At 57.7% G+C, this 15,851-nt stretch overlaps 1 protein-coding gene across 3 annotated transcripts in view; it reads right to left on the reverse strand.

Annotated features, from left to right (window-relative positions):
* The window catches only part of VIPR1 (vasoactive intestinal peptide receptor 1), a 33,065-nt gene extending 19,920 nt beyond the window's left edge, over positions 1-13,145 (reverse strand). For 2 of the 3 annotated variants that reach the window (XM_045529875.1, XM_045529874.1), the window contains exons 1-2: positions 12,310-12,472; positions 1,707-1,815 (exon numbers count right to left, since the gene is read on the reverse strand). In XM_045529875.1, coding sequence (XP_045385831.1) covers positions 1,707-1,815; positions 12,310-12,387 — 187 coding nt within the window. In that variant the 5' untranslated portion in view covers positions 12,388-12,472. Of the gene's footprint in view, positions 1-1,706; positions 1,816-12,309; positions 12,473-12,949 lie in introns of those variants that run through there. The other variant, XM_045529876.1, reaches the window with a different exon arrangement.
* Between the last annotated feature and the right edge of the window lie 2,706 nt (positions 13,146-15,851).

Here is a 15,851-nt window from a genome sequence, read left to right on the forward strand (position 1 = left end):
CAATGACCTCATCAGAATCACGAGGGTGGCCTGCCTCAGGGCCTGGGAGGTGCTGCAGTGAGGCCTAGAGTCTGGGGTCTGGGCCTCTCAGGGCTGCCCGTAATCCCACCACTGGGGCCTGCGGAGGCCTGTCTGCAGCCTGGGCCTGCCCCCCTGCCCTGGCGAGGTGGGCTGGGGCACGTAGGGAGTGGCAGGTCCAGCCACCCCTTGACCCAGGCCTCAGTCTCCGGGGCCTAGGAAACAGGGGGCCGTCCTGCCTTGAGACCCAGGGGAGGCAAAGCCTCTCTGTGAGGCTGAACACACTCACTTACAGCGCAGGAGCCGGAGAGCTGGGTACGGGGGCTGAGAAAAGGGACCCGGGAGGGGTCACAGAACCGTCAGCCTCAGAAAGGTGGCGAGGGAGCCTGGGGGCGGGGAAGACGTAAAGATGCTCCGGCTCCTGAGCAAGGCTGCTCCGTAAGGAAGCTCAGCCTCGGGGCAGGGCCTGGGACGGAGACCCAGAGCAGGCACTGCCACCTCTCTGCCTCCAGCCCTGAGGCGCCAGCCCCCCCTCCGCATCGTGAGCCTTGAACCTGACACCCCCCTCCCACTTCCTGCGTGCCTCCCACCTTCCCAGCCTCTCTGTTTCTTCCCACCTGCCCACCCGCCAAGTCTGGCTCCAGTGGCGCCTCTCCCAGGAACTCCTCCCGTGCTCACCCTGGGCTGCTCTGAGCTAAGGGCGGGTGACGGCCCCGCTGTCTGGTCTGGGAAGCCGGCACCACCCCTCGCACTGCCAGGCTGGAGCTCTCCCAGACCCCTGAGGGAGGAGCCGGCAGCCCCGTGTGCTCAGCCTCCGGGGCTGACCTTGACTCGGCTAATCAGCAGGATAATGAGCTGATGGTTCCTCTGGCCGGCTGAGCCTGGGCTGGGAAGGGGAGGCCAGTGTGTGCACCTGGGTAGGCCTAGGGGCCTGCGTGTGCGTGTGCGTGTGCGTGTGTGGCGTCACCATAAGTCCTCTGGGTGTCCCGGTGGCAGAGCCTAGGCTTGAGAGGAAGGAGCTGAGCCTCCCTCCCCGCCATGGTGAGTATTCCAGACCTGTCTGACTAGCCTGGTGCCCCTTCTTGCTCTGGACTGCTGAGCTGGCTTTGAGCTCCACGTGGCCCCTGTGGGGGTCACACACTGTGACTGAATGTCCCCTGCTCTTTGAGATGCTAATATAGTACAGGAGCTAATCCAGGAGTGTGGGGTTCTGGGGCCGTTGTCCCCATCCCGGCCCTCCTTTGGGTGGGGTGGGGATTCCTGGAACTTGCCTACTCTGACTGGCCGTGCGTCCCGCCACGCAGCGCCCTGGGCCTCCCATCCCTGGTGGGCTGGCGGCCACGGGCCTCATCTCCATTTTTCCTGGAGAAGAGGGAGAGGGAGCCCAAAGGCAGATTGGCTCCCTGCGCTTTTCAGAGCCCCTGTTTAGTACGTCCTCCTCAGCTGGTGCAGGGAGCTCCCCAGACCTGGGCTGGGGTACGGGGGACGTGGAGGCCAGTCAGCCCCTTCCTTCTTCCATCTGGCCCCCCAGGCCCTCCTCACCAGCCAGCAGCTCCGTGGTGTGATTCCCTGTCCTGGGGTCCCCATCCAACAAACGTGGAACGAATGTGACTTGGACCGGGGCTCACGAGGTGAGGAAACACGGGGTCCTGCGGGGGTCTGCAGCACCCCCCCCACGGTGCCCTCACCTGCGGTGGTGTCGTTCTCCAGCTGGGCCTCGTCCAGGCACTGCTTGCGCTGCACCTCGATCATCCGCAGGTAGTCACACTCCTGCTGCAGCATGGCTGCCTGGCTGCCCTGGGGGACAGAGACGGGGAGGGGCTCATCGGCCTCACCACTCCCTCAGGAGTGCGGAGGGCCCTGCGCCCAACTGCTCTCACCCTGGAGGAGACCCAAGTTCAGCTGAACCCCAGTTGCAGCCCCAGACTGAAACCCGATCCTACCTGGATCTGACCTCAAACAGTTGTCCACTGTCCCCAAAGTCAGGCCCACCTTGAGGGCCCTGTCATGGCTTCTTACTGGCTCCCCCAACAGTGCTGCAGCTATAACAACTCTGTCTCTTTGTGGGTGGCACGACCCCGGACAGAGGCAAGAGGGCCTCTCCTTAGAGCCCTGAGCTGGCCCTCTGGACACTGCCACTCTCCAGCTTGGCTTGGGGGTCCTCTGTCCCTGCCCGGGTCTCCCTGGATGGGTGGGGCCCAGCTAGCGCTACCTTGCTGTGGGGAATTAGATCCTGGCCTCTGGTCCCTGGGGCCAGCCCTGGGAGGAATCCAGGAGTCCGGCTACATTTTCCGGCCTTTGTCCTCGCTCCAGGAGCCTGCGCTCTGTCCCCTGGTTTCTGGGCTGGGAAGGGGACTCGGGCCCTACTTGCCCAGATCTCCCCTGCCTCCTTTCTAGGGTCTAAATAATTCAAGCTGTGCCAGATCTAATGGGGGTGGGGAAGTTTAAGGAAGTAAAAGAGGCCCGTCTAGGAGCCCAGCAGCCCTCCCCTCCCCCGAGAAGGGGGGCAGAAGGGACAGGAAAGCCCAAGCTTCTTCCCTCACCACCTCTGGGCCTTGGCCAAGCATCAGGGGTGGGGCCAGACCTGTGTGACAGGGGATGCTGGCTTTGGGGAAGAAGACATGTGAGTCGGGGGATTGGCTGTCCAGGCACAGCCAGAGAAAATCAGGCCTTGGGAACTCTTGGGTGGGGAAGGGCAAGTGAAGGCCTCCACGGAGAAACCGCTGAGCAGGTGGCAGCTCTTTTCTCTTTGACTTTAGGAAAGTGGCTGCTGGCCCTGGCAACCCCACATAGTTTCCTCATCTCTGCCTGGGGAGGAGAACGTCACAGTCCCTGCCGGGGGCATAGGAGAGGGTCCAGCAAGACCTCTCCAGAATCACACGTTCTCAGTGTCTCCTCTAGCTTGGCCCTCCCACCTTGGCTCTTGCCTCCCTGGGCTTCAATCCCTCCCTAGGGACTTAGGGTTTCTTACAGTGGGTCTGTGGGAAGAGCATAGGTGGGGGGCTCCCCCTCATTTCCTTCCTTTAGGGGGCCCCACCTGGCTTGCAGGCACCAAAATACTCAGCACTTTGACCATTGTTCTACGTAAGTCAGCCCCATTGTGGGCTCTGCATCCCAGGTGGCAGTGAGCTCTCCATTGCTGTGGATGGAGAGAGGTCCAAGCGGATGCTGGACACCACAGTGTCCAAGAGGCCACACAGTTAAGTCCCTGCCACCTCCACAGCTCCCCCATTCCCTGCTGAAGGCTTTTGTTGGGCCTCATTGTGTCACAGGTCCCCTGTCGCCCAGCTTGGCCATATGCAGATGACACCATGGCTGACCTGGCCCAGGTCTAGGGGAGGACTCCTTGCCCAGGGCTGCTCTCAGTCTCCAGCATCCAGACCTCACCTGCCCGTGTGCCAGTGGCCTGGCAGCCACACAGCAAACATGGGTTCTATCTTGGATTTTTAACTTTATCAGCGAGTTGGGGTAAAGACATTAAATGGTGAGTCATTTAAAACTTGGCATATACTAAAGTAACACGGATCCGTTATGGAGTGGATACAGTCATTAATATTTGTATAACTGTTAAAAGAAAAGAGACGAGACTTAAAGGAAACTCTGTGCCTGTGGTTTCTCTTTGGGGTCATGTGCTTCCCCTCTTTCCCATAGGGTACTCAGACTGAAATGCTCAACGTGCTCTGTCTTGAGGGGTCTGTTTCTGGCTTCCTCAAGTATAGGGGGAAGAATGGCCAGGTGGATCTCAGAGGTGGCCTCTGGAAGAGGAACCTGGGGACTGGCTGCCCAAGCTTGTGTCCCACCTTTGGTCTATTTTGCTTGTCTTGGAGCACACTTCTCTCCCAGGTACCTTCCTGGCTCTGTTGTCCACCTGCAACAGGTTCTTTCTGCTTTCCGGTCCCTTCCCAGCCTCTCCTGATCCTCCTGCCCATTCCACCTCCCATCACACTGCAGCGTGAATGCAGGATGGTTGGTAGTGGACATCTGTTTCCGCCTTCCACCATCCTTTACTTCTCTCTGGTGCCATGTCCTCACCTCTGTCTGGGAAGCTGTCTCCTTCCCTACTCCGAGTTCATGGGGGTCTGATGAACCCTCTTCCAGGAGATTGACATGTGACCAAGACTTAAGTCAACCAGAGCATTCCAGGCCACAGTGCCTGGCACATGGCCCACGTCAGGCTACTCAGAGCCAGGAAGCTCACCCCTGGGACTTTGGATTAAGCAATGAGGCAAGTGGATTTGTTTTTTCCCACTGGAGTGGAAACCTTAAAGGACGCAGGGGCTGGAGCTTCTGCTGCCATCTTGTCGACAAGTGAAACGTGATAATGAAGGCCGCACAACTGAAGGCAGAATAGAGAGCTGGAGAAAAACCAGGCCCTCTTCCCATGATCTGAGCCCCTGAATCCAGCCATGCCTGAAATCAGCTCTGCTTCCAGCAACATAAGCCAATGCTTTTCTTTATGGCTTGAGTCAGTTGAGTTTTATGTCCCTGTAACTAAAAGTGTCCAGCCTTATGGGCTGAGAAAGGACAATGGATGACCTTACTTTCTGGGCCCTCCTAAGCTAGGGCTATGGCCATGTGGTTTGCCAACAGATATTTCGTTCCCAATCACTGTGGGCACCTAGGGTTTTGGCAGCTTCCGCTTCCCACTGTCTGAGGGTAGAAGGTGTTGGGTCAGCTTCTCTAGCCAACTCTGCTCCCCTAGCAGCACAGCTACAGAGGCTTCATGAAGGGCAGTTCACAGAGAAGGGAGGGGTGGGTACGGGAGCCTAGGGTGTCTCTGAATAAAATGGGGGTGGTCTGGAAGATGAGCTCTGTCTTTGCCACAATTTAGTTGAGTGCTGGGCCCATCTGGAGAGGGGTAGAGGAAATGGAGACCTAAAAAAGGACCTGAGGTCACTCAGCAAATGCACATTCCCAGACGGGACCTAGGTCTCTGACCACTGATCTGGACCCCATCAACCCTTTTGCACAGCCTTGCCTTGGGCCATCTGGTCAACCATTGCCCTTTGAGGGCCAGGGCCAGGGCCAGGGCCAGGGCAGCTCCCTCCAGCCCTTATCACTGAGGAATTCAGGCAGACTTTGGACTTCCTTTCTCACTTATTTCCCTATTCTAAACATCCTCATTATCCCTCTGGACTCCAGGCACGTGGAGAGAGTTGGAAAATTCCCTGGCTGAATATAGCCAAGTCTACTGATCCCGGGGAAGAGTTCTAGGGTGGGATCTAGCTGGAGTGTGGGGTTCATACAGAGTGGGTATTCTGTACCCATTCTGTAGGGGTAGGTCTTGGAGGATATGTAAGAGTTAGATAATTAGAGGTAGAGTAAGAGCACCCCAGAAAGCAGGAGTGGCTTGTGCACAAGCATGGAGGCATGCAAATGCCTAATACATGCAAAGTTGCAAGAAGCTTGGTAGAGCTGCAGCAAGGAATTCTGTGGGATCAGGAGACAAGTTGGATTAGGGGTGGGATTGGAAGGGCTGGGATGCCAGTTTTGAAGTAGGAACTTTGACCCCTAGGCCTTTGGGGACCATCAGAGATTTGAAGCAGGAGCCTGAGGATGGGGGTCACACATTTTACAAAGATCCCTCAGGTTGTAGGTGGTGGGGGTGAAAGCTACTGCACCAGTCCAGGCAGGGACTGATGAGGCCTGGGTTGAGGCAGGCAGGGGAGTTGGTATAGAGAGGAGAAGGCCAAAGTGATCAGGTAGAATTAACAGGATTTGGTTAATTCCCATCCCCAACCAGACTCAGGGCTCTCTTGCCAACTCCTTTTCAGTCACTTCCCACATCCAGCTAATAGCATGGTACGGGACAGAAGACGACCAGGATTGAGGAGATGCTGTGGGCTTCCTTACTCCTGCCTGGGTCCCTTCTCCTGACCTCAGGAACGCCTGTCCTAGAGAAGGTATTGGGAGCCCAGTCTGGTCCCAAACTTTCCAGCCTCAGCTCAGCTGCAGGGTCAAGCTGACTTTAAGCTTATTCTTGGAGCTCAGCCCAGCACAGGAATTGGTGAGGGGCTCAGGTGAAAGTCCTGCTTTCTCCTCCCCATGTGGGCTTCCTGAGATCTGGGGCAAAGGCTGGGGTGGGGATGGGCGTGAGGGTGAAGATGCTTGGAGTTGTAGCTGTTAGATGCTAGGAGCTCTGAAAGACAGGGTGGGTCCAGCTCCGGTTAGTAGGCCATATCCAGTCCCCTTGTGGGCAGCCTGAGACCAGCTACTGCCTAAGGTCAGAACCCCCAGCCTCAACTCCGGGGAGCAGGAGTCCCCCTGAGGAGCAGCTGGTCTCCGAAAGGAGGGCCAAATGCAGTAGGCTGGCTAAGGTGAGACAGGAGGAAGACTCTGTCTGCAACTCTCCACGTACTGGGAGCCACCATGGAAGATTTTGATTTGTGCTTCTGAGGTTTGTCATAGGAGGGCTCTTTTCTTCCTGCCCGAGCCTGTTAGAGGTGGCAGGGGGATTGGGAGTAGAGGGCAGTAGAGGAGGCTCGGCAGTGGTCCCATTTACCTTCTCCCCCACTATTCCAGCCTTTAACAGAAGCCATCTCATACTCCACCATTTATTTACGCCAATCCCAGAAATCGTGGGGTAACAAAGAGACACAGGGGAAACCGAGGACTCGGAGAGAAAGCAGTGTGATCAAAGGCACACGGGACCACAGCCCGACATCCCAGCCTGCCCCTGTGTGCTGGCTCTTGTGTGTGAACTGGTAAGGAGATGGAGGTCCTGTCGTGAGAGGCCAGCGGGGAGGAGGGAAGGGCAGGAAGGGAGGCGGTGAGGGACATAGGAGGGTGTGGTAGATGGTGGGATCCAGAAGTCACAGAAGAGAGGGGAAACATGCTCCCAGCTTTGCAGACTGCACCAAAAGAAGTTGAAATAAAGCCTCATCTTATACGTGAAGAGGCAGGAGGACGCCTGCTGGGGTGACAGGAATGTGTAATAGATTGACCTGGGTGGTGGCTACACAGGTGTATACACACGTGTGACAAATCACTGAGCTGTCACTTCAGATTTTTACATTTTACTATTATAATTAAAATATCTCTAATGTCCCAGGGCAGTGTGTGGTGTGCCATAGTCCCTCTGGAAGAAGTGGCTCTTCTTGGTGAGGTGGCAGAGCACAGTTAAGATCACACGTTCCAGAATCAGACTGTCTGCCACTTCCTGGCTGGGTGACTTGGGCAACTTAATCATCCTCATCTGTAAAATGGGGACAGAAACAGTATGACCTACTTCTAGGGTTGTGTCAAGGGTCACATGTAAAGGACACTAGCCAGGCACTAGGGGACAGCCAGCAGGGTTAGCAGTTATCGCCAAAGCCCTAGTTTGGCCCTCATGCCAGGCTGGCCCTGCCGTCTATGCCCCGGCCTGGCCACAGTCGTAGTGCCTTGCATAATCCCAGGCAGTCTGAAGGTCCTACCCATAGGCAGCCATACCTACCAGAGAGGTCTCGAGTCTGTCAGCTCCCCTCGTCCCCTACTGCAGTCTGATTTCTCTTCCTTTTTCTGTATTTTTACATCCCTTTGCCAATAGCCCAAAGTCTGCTCTCTGCAAATCCAAATTTTGCCAGCCACACCTCCTCTTGGGGAAGGCTGAGCTCTGGGTGGTAGAAGAGTAGAATGAGAAGTGGGGTGTGTGTGTGTGTGTGTGTGTGTGTGTGTGTGTGTGTGTGTGTGTGTTGCTGGAGTGGGAGGGTGGACACAGGGATACAGGTTTGGGCTTCGGGCCAGAAAGAACTTTCCACAGCTCAGAGTGATACCAGGACAAGAACTCTTACAATTAGGAGAATCCAAGCAAAGACACTGAGCTGGTTCCCATCTAAGGGCTCTTCTTGGAAAGTTTCCTTTGGGCCATGAAGCCTTCCAGGGTTTCTTTGCAGAGGATCATGTAGTGATGGCAGGGACAGCAGGGATTCTGGCTAAGCATTCAGTTTAAATCCCCTGCCCCTTGAAAGTAGTCCTGGCCACCCCTAGGGAACGGGGGTTTGCAGGACTCAGTTTACAAACACAATGCCTGTGGGCGACATCGGAGTTGGGGCCACCTGCAAAGAGTTGGGCACTAGCACAGGGAATCACAAGGCTGTGAGTCCTCGGTACACAGAGATTGGTTGGTGACTCTTCCTCTCCTCTGGTGACCCGTTGTTCAGGAAGAACTTGTTTTTAAGTTAGATAGCAGGAGGCACTTCCTGAGAGATATAAATCCTCATCTCACGAACCACATGAGAAGGGATGCGTGTAAAAACAACCCTGCCCGGTGCAGCCCAGCTCGATGTTCACTGCCAGGGCACCCTGCTCCTTCCTCATGACCTGCCAGCTCTCGGTGCAGGCCCATCAGACAGAGATAGGAAAGCTCCTGTGACAAGGCCACCCCCCAATGACATCATCACTCATCTTGTGGTGCTTGATTAAATTCTGGCTGGGGATATTTGAACACTAGATATTAAGGGATCCCTGTGAATTTTGTTAGGTGTAACGATAGTATCATAGTTATATGGGAAAATGTCCTTTGGTTTTAGAGATGTGTCTTGAAATAATTTGGGGTAGAAGGTCAGGATGTCTATATTTTACTTTAAAATACTTCAGCCAAAAAGCAAATAATGCAAATCTTAATTGTCAAATGTTGATAATTGTCAAACCTAGGAATTTGGGTAGTTGCATGTTCATTATAGTATTCTCTCTACTTGTTTGAAAATTTTCATAATAAAAGTAAAAATATATAACTGTACATGTGGTGGAGAGATTGAATTATGTTTCTTTTTCATCTTCACAAATGCTTCTAAGGTATTAGAGAGAGTTTGTACATATTGAAATTTTCCACTTGGTGTAATGAAAACCGTTTTGTGTTGGGAAGTTGAATGGGAGGATGCAGTCTGGGAGGTTGACAGAAGGCGCTGGGAGACAGGGACAAGACCTCTTACAGTCCGCAGGCCCCATTCCTCCTGCATGGCTGGGGGGCCACGGTGAGGGGCCCAGCAGTGGCAGGAGGGTGGCAGGCTAGAGGCCCCACCCTGGCGTCATGGCACATGCTGGATTTCTACTGAGGCTGCCTGTGGTGTGAGAGGTCCCGGAGCCTCACCCCCCAGGTTGTCTGGCCACCTCATGAGGTCACCCCCCATCCCCAGGACTCCTGCCTGCCCTGGGGACCCCTGGGCAGGTGGGGGGAAAGAGATGGCTGTATAAAGGTCCACAGGGCTCCCAAGCTGGGACCAAGGGGAAGGGATGACTCATTACACAGTTCACACCACCACTTTCACTGCCTCCTTCAAAGCTCACAGGAGTCCTCCCTGGAAGACCAACCCTGTTTCACAGAGACACTGGGCTCCAGGGGAAGATTATGTCCCCAGGTGGGGCTGGCTCTAGCCCAGCCTCCTCTTCCCAGTTCCCTGTCACCTCCCTTTTGTGGTGAAGAAACTGAGGCCCTTGCACAGAGATTAAAGATGTTCCCCAGACCAACCGACCATCGCCGTGGAGTAGAGTGGGGACCAGGTCTCCTGGACCCAGCTTGGGCTCCCCATGGAAGCCCCAGAAACTTCAGGGCACCAGGATGGGAGGGTGGAAACTTCTGAAGGGAGCTCCTTCTTCCAGCACAGTCCCTGGGGTTCCCTGGGCAGGCCTAACTGAGGCTGTCACTTTACTCGAGGAGGGGACCTAACCTAGCTGCAGCCCAAAGCTCACAGGGTGACCTGTTGGGGGCCAAGAGAGCCTGGGCAGCTATGACCAGCCTCTGGAGAGGCTAGAAGCAGGCGGCAGGGGCAGAAGGATGCCTATGGCAAGGTGAGGCCTTCAGGAGCCAGTGGCCAGTACCCTATCTTAGAGGGATTGGAGGAGCCAAGCCTGCCCCAACTCCTGAGCCATCCCAGACTCTGTGGGGAGCTGGGAGTGAGCTGGGAGCTTCCTCCTTCTTCTGGGGTCAGGCCTATTGGTCCTGCCAACAGAGGAGTGAAAGGTTGTTCCATTTGGCCAAACTATTCACAGCACTGTCCTGCCTCCTCCAGGGAGCCTTCCCTGACTGTTCCTCTCACAACCCCTGCCCCCAGTTCTGGGAGGCTGTGCTCTCACTCCACCTGGGCTCTCCCTTCCAAGTCACTGGGTCTGGTCTCCCCCACCAGCACGAGAATCTTCCCAGGGCCTGGGTCTGCTCCTCCTCTGTGACCCGTGGTCACACACCCCCCTACCCTTGTTGCCCTGAGCAACTCTGTTACCGGTGGGAAGTCCCCGTGCCTGCTGTACAGGGGGGCAGGGGCGGTGGAAGGCCCGGCTGGCCTTGGGGCACACTTCCTGCTCTGAGACACTGGAGGTTTTCTTTACCTTTTTGCTTCCCTGTTCAGAGATTTCCCTTTCCCAGGCGGAGGTCAGGGCACCACCATAAACAGGAGTGACTTAGCCTTGGGCCTTCAACCTGAACTTTGCAGCTGCCATTTTATGACTGTGATAACGTCCTCCCTGAGTCTGGCTGGAGCAGGATTGCCTGGTGTCCATTCCATGAGGGAGCGAGCGGTAGCTGGAGGGGAGGAGGGGGAGGCAGAGAGGAAAATGGGGGCCCCTCTCTCCAGCCTGACCTCACCCGGTCCTGGCTGAGTCCCTTCCCCTTGCCCTGTGGGACCGCCCTGCACTGGGCTGTGAGGAACATGGGAAGGTGAGAGACCCCAGCCCTTGACCCCACGGGACGGTCAGAACAGTCCCCACTGGGAGGTGAGTAGAGCTGAAGGGTTGGGGGGAGGGTTTAGTTTGCGGAAGCAATCAGGGAAGGCTGTCTAGAGGAGGAGACAGAGTTGGGCACTAAATGAATACGATGTGGAGAGACAGGGGAGGTAGGCATTGGAGGAGCCAGGCTTGGGCTGTCTCAGGAGGTGGGAGGCAGATATGGCTTGGTGTGAGAGGAGCCCCCACTGAAACCATTCTGCCCTGGGCTCAGAGCCTTCAGGGAGAGGGGGAATGGGGCATCAGCAGTGGTCCCAATATCCCTTGCTCATCCCAGAGGCGTTTCAGTGGCTGGGGCCCAGGGTTGGGCGAGCCAGAGAGCTGTCAGTGAGGTCTGGAGGCTTCCTGACACTGAGGGGCTGAGAGTGGTGGCAGAGCTGTGGCCTAAGGGCCAGAGCTTGGTGAGGCTTCAAGTGCTGGGGGGGGGGGTGTCTCATGGCTATCAGTGGGAGGAGGGGAGGCTCCTGCCAGTTGCCAGAGGTCTGCTCCCAGGACAGGCAATGAGCTTCCCTCCCCAAGGTGTGCAAGACATCAGCTAACAGAAGCACAGAGATTCCTCTCCTGGTGGGGGCGACAGTAAGGGAGGTGATCATGGGATAGAATGGACTAGATAATCAAGATCCCTCATACTCTCCCAGCCAATCTGGAGCGGGCATTTTAGGCCCTGCCCAAGCAGCAACTCCAGATTACTCAAGGCCTGGGGTAGGATTAGGGAGAAAATCAACTTCCGTCCAGGGGGACAGGTGTGTCACTTGTGTCTCTGGGCCTCACTTTGTCCATCTGTAAAATGGCCTTGGGTAGACTCCGTGAGCCTTGAGGTCTTCTTGTTTTTAGAGTAAGATGAACCATGCATCTCCTTCCTCAACCAGGGTCTACTCTGTGGCCCAGGTGAGTCATCCACAGACACATACACAAGAACACCCACACACAGGGCACATGGGTACACATGTGTCAGGGGCATACACATGCCTCTGTTGGTAGGAAGCAGGAGGCCACTGTAAGTTGGCTGTTGGCTCCCTGCTCAGCTTTCTCCATGCACATGCCTGTCCCCTCCTGTTAAACACCATCCCTAACCCCGCACTGCCCACCCACCTTCCACCTTGACTTCCCCTATCTTTTTGCTCTGCTCAGTGGGAGGGCAAAAGAAGGGGTCTGCCTGCCACCCACCTGATCCCAAGAGCCCCTTCTCAGGCCCAGCGCTGGGTCTGATTCTGACACCCCACAGACACCTCCAGACAGGCTCAGCACACAACGACGACCCACAGTGTATCAGACCTTCCATTTCACGCGACCACAGTGCCCGACCCTGCGCCCACTGGCCTCCCCACTCCACGCACGCCCGCAGCCACTACAAGGAAGGCAAGTCTGGGGCCGACGCTTTCCCCCCGCCCCTCCACCGATGCTGAGCCGCGAAGGGCTGGGCAGGACCAGGACCCCAGCCCTCGGGTCTGGATCCGGTCTGGGACGGAGAAGGCGAGACCGGGCGATCGGCGCCCCTATTCCCCCGACACAGACGCGCGCACGGACGGCCGGGCTCCCGCCGCCCCCACTCCACCCCCGGCTGCAGGGACTGCGGGCGGCGCGGCGGACACTCACCGCGGGGCCGAGGGCGCAGGCGAGGGCGCCTGCCAGCACGCACAGCCAGCGGGCGGGCGGCAGGCTTGGCAGGCGCATGGTCCGCCCTGAGCCCGCGGCGCGCGGTCCCGCGCCAGTAAGGGGCTGGCGGGCGGCGCACCACGCGGGCGGTGGCCGGGAGCCTGGCAGACTGGAGCTGCCGGCTCGGCGGCCGCGGCGCTAAGAGGCGCCGATTGGGGCCGGGGGCGGGCCCCGGGGGCTCGTCTGACGGGCGGCGCGTCTAGCCAATGGATCGGAGGGGGCGGGGCCGCCGCGCAGGTAGGGGGCGGGGCCGAGGCGCCCCCGCGAGCGGGGAGTCCCCGCGCTCCCTCCGCGGGCCGCACGTCGGTCTTCCGTGGTGAGGCGTTCGCAGGCCTTCTGCTCGGAGCTCGGGGACCTCGAGACCCCGGCACGCCCCATCCGCCCCTGCGCGGCTCACGACGTTCCCAAGCGCCTGGCTGGGGTCTCCCACCTCCGCACACCCGCTCAGCCCCATCCCGGGGCTCTGCCTTCGGAGCCACCTCCTCCACGAGGCCTCTCCGGCAGCCCCCCACTTCCCACTTCTGCAGCTCAGAGGGCTTGTGCGCGTAGACCCGATTGCCAGACAGAAAGTGCCACTTACCTGCCCCGGCGGCGGGCTGGGGCCTCGCACAGGGCCTGGGGCTGCCAGCGACCGGGAGTAGGTGGGGCCGTTGTCTGGTCCATTTTCGACCCCCCCAACTCATCCGTCGCGCCGAAGAGGCCGGGGAGGGAGGGGAAGAGAGGGCGCGAACCAGGCCGGACTCTGAGTTCCTCGGCGCCGGCCCTGCTCCCGGGAGACGCGGCGGGGCTCTCGACTCTGGATGAGCGCCCCAGCCCCCGAACCCCCGGGGACCTCTTCCAAGGGGGATGGCGCGTCCGCGCCCTCGCAGGTCTTGGCCGGGCACCTCCCGAGGGAGGCGGGGCCGAAATTCCAGCGCCCTCGCGCGGGGAAGGAAGGTCTGTTTCCAGCCCGCGGATCGATTTGGCAGCTGACCTAAAACGAACCATAGACCTCGTACTCACCCGCTTTCCCTACTTTGCAGCCAGGGAGACTGGGGTGCAGAGGGGCCAGGACCCGAGCTGCCTGCCTCTAGTGCTGCGCTTCCAAGGCTGGGCGGCTCTTCCCCTGGGTGACAGCCGGCTGGTCCTTCGGGCTCGGTCTGTTCGCCCCTAGAATGGCGCGCGGGTTCGCCGGCTCTGCGCCCTGGGAGCGCGTTTTCCTGTGACCAAGCGCAGGTGGCTGACTCGCCCTCCTTCCGAGGGTTCAAACCCGCACAATAGAGGCTGGAGGTGGCGGTCGTGGAGGCGGGATAGGATGGATGGTGGAGCAGTGTGATAGGAGGAGGGCGCAGGACGCGCGGCTACTCTAAGGAGGCCCGGCTCCAGGCGTCGGCTGACCAGCAGGTGCGCTGCAGTTCCCAAAGGACTCACTCGGGCTTCCCTCCCTACAGCGAGAGACACTCGGGCCGCCGCAGTGGGGTGGGCTTGAGGGGAGTCAGGGAAAAGCTGGGAAAGGATGAGCTCCCAACCCTCCTCTCCCAGGCCTATCTGGGGTGCTCACACTTGCTTTCCTCTCTCTCTCTCTCTCCTCTCCTTTCTTCCCCCTTCCATCATTCCACCCTCCTTCCTTCTTTTCTCCTCTCTCTGCCTCTGTTCCCTCCTTCCCTCTCTCCTTCCCTCCCTCCTTCTTTTCTTCCCACGCATGATTATTAGTTGCTTGTTGTGTGCCAGACCCTGTGCTGTTCACTGAGGGCACAGAGGTGGAGAAGCTGGAGGCAATCCCTTGCCAGAGGAGGACTCTGGCAGCTATCGTGCTCCCCACAGTTTCTACTTCTCTCTAGATATAATCAATGAGCCTGGACACACGCCTTCCCCCAGATTTGGGAGCTGTGGTGGTCCTCTGCCCTGGCCTTTCTGGGGCTTGAGCCCAAGGCCCCTAGTGGAGAGAGTGTCCAAATGATCGCCAGATATCTCTTGCTAACCGCACTCCTGGGGGCCCCCATTAGCTCCGGAATCAGGGATATCTGCTCTCAGTTCCCCAGCAAAGCAGCAGAATAATGTCCTTATTCTGGGGCATTGCCTCTGCTGGCATGGTGTCCTAGGAGCCTAGACATGAAGAGCAGATCTGTGGGCTTTGGCTCTCGTAAATCTTCAGCCCCATGGGCTGAGGCCTCAACACATTCTGCAGAAATCCCACCATTAGTGCTCCATCCCTGTGGCCTGTTGAAGTTCTCCTACTGTCTCTGAGGATAGGGGTCTTGGGTACTTGAGAGTGCATTGATGGGGATGAGGGTGGGGGATAGGAGGGAGCCAGACCCCACTTTGCCATGTGACTGGCCCCCAACTGGTGGCTGGTGGTCAGGGTGAGGAAGGAAGGAGAGGGAATCTTAAGGCTACCAGTGGGGTGGGTTGCCTTCCCCTAGCTCTGGAGGATGGCCCACATCCCCCCTCCTCAGTTGGAGGCTGGAGGAGTTAAGAGTGATCAGCGGGGCCTCCTGATGCCCTTGCAGTCCTCGATCCCAGGACAGGACTGGAGAAGGTGACTCAGGGAGAATAGTTTCCCTGCAGATTCTTTGCAATAAAAATCAGTTCTTTGTTCTTTCAGAATTGTTCCCCTGGGGGATCCACCCTTCCTTACCTATCAAAGGGCCTAAAACATATTCAGAAGTGAAAGGAGCAGAAAAAAGAAAATAGCAAAACTGAATAGAAACCTACAAAATCCAACCAACACTAAGTTTGACCATGTTCCAACTAATTTGTTCCCAAATGTCCTGTCCTATATTCTGAGGCACTTGGGGTGGAGGATGATCAACCATGGACCCACTCTTGGAAAGTCCTGTGGAATCTGATGAGAGACCCATTCTTTGGCTCACCCAGGTGATCTGGGAAGGCATCTGGGAGTGGGAGGGACATCAGAAGAAGAGATGGGGCAGACAGGCTACCTGAGGGAATGGGAAGCAGTCACAGGAATCTCTGTTCCTCATCCCCCACCCTGTCCAGAGCCTGAGCCCCTCTGGAGCCCAGTCCAAGCTGTGGATGGACCACAGCCAACTCCTGCTCTCTGTTCCCCCATGCCCTGCTGCATGGATTTCTCCCTGGGGTCCCCGTTATTGGATTTCTGAAACCTGTCCCCAATCTCTTGCCCAAGCTCCCACTTCCCTTCCAGATGCCAGCATCTCAGGGCTGCAGGATGCAGGAGGTGGGGGGGGGGAGAGAGAAGCAGAGTCACTTGCCATCCCCCGTGACAACAGGCACGGTGGGAAGGGAATCTGCAGTTACTCATTCTGAGCCTGCCTGGCTTCCTGCCTGTCTCATCCCTGTGGTGTGTGCCACCCTCGCCTCCTCTAGTCCTTTAAGCCACCTGTCAGAATCGTGCGCTCACTGCCTTCAAGGCTCCCAGCTCAGGAGCTCAGTGGTGGTGAGGTTCGGTGGTGGAGTAGGAGGGACCACAGGGTGGCCTTGACCTGCACGGTGGAGGCCAGGCCATGGCAAGGTGAGGAAAC

This window comes from Lemur catta, chromosome 18 (genome assembly GCF_020740605.2).
Source record: "Lemur catta isolate mLemCat1 chromosome 18, mLemCat1.pri, whole genome shotgun sequence".
NCBI classification, from domain to species: Eukaryota; Metazoa; Chordata; class Mammalia; order Primates; family Lemuridae; genus Lemur; species Lemur catta.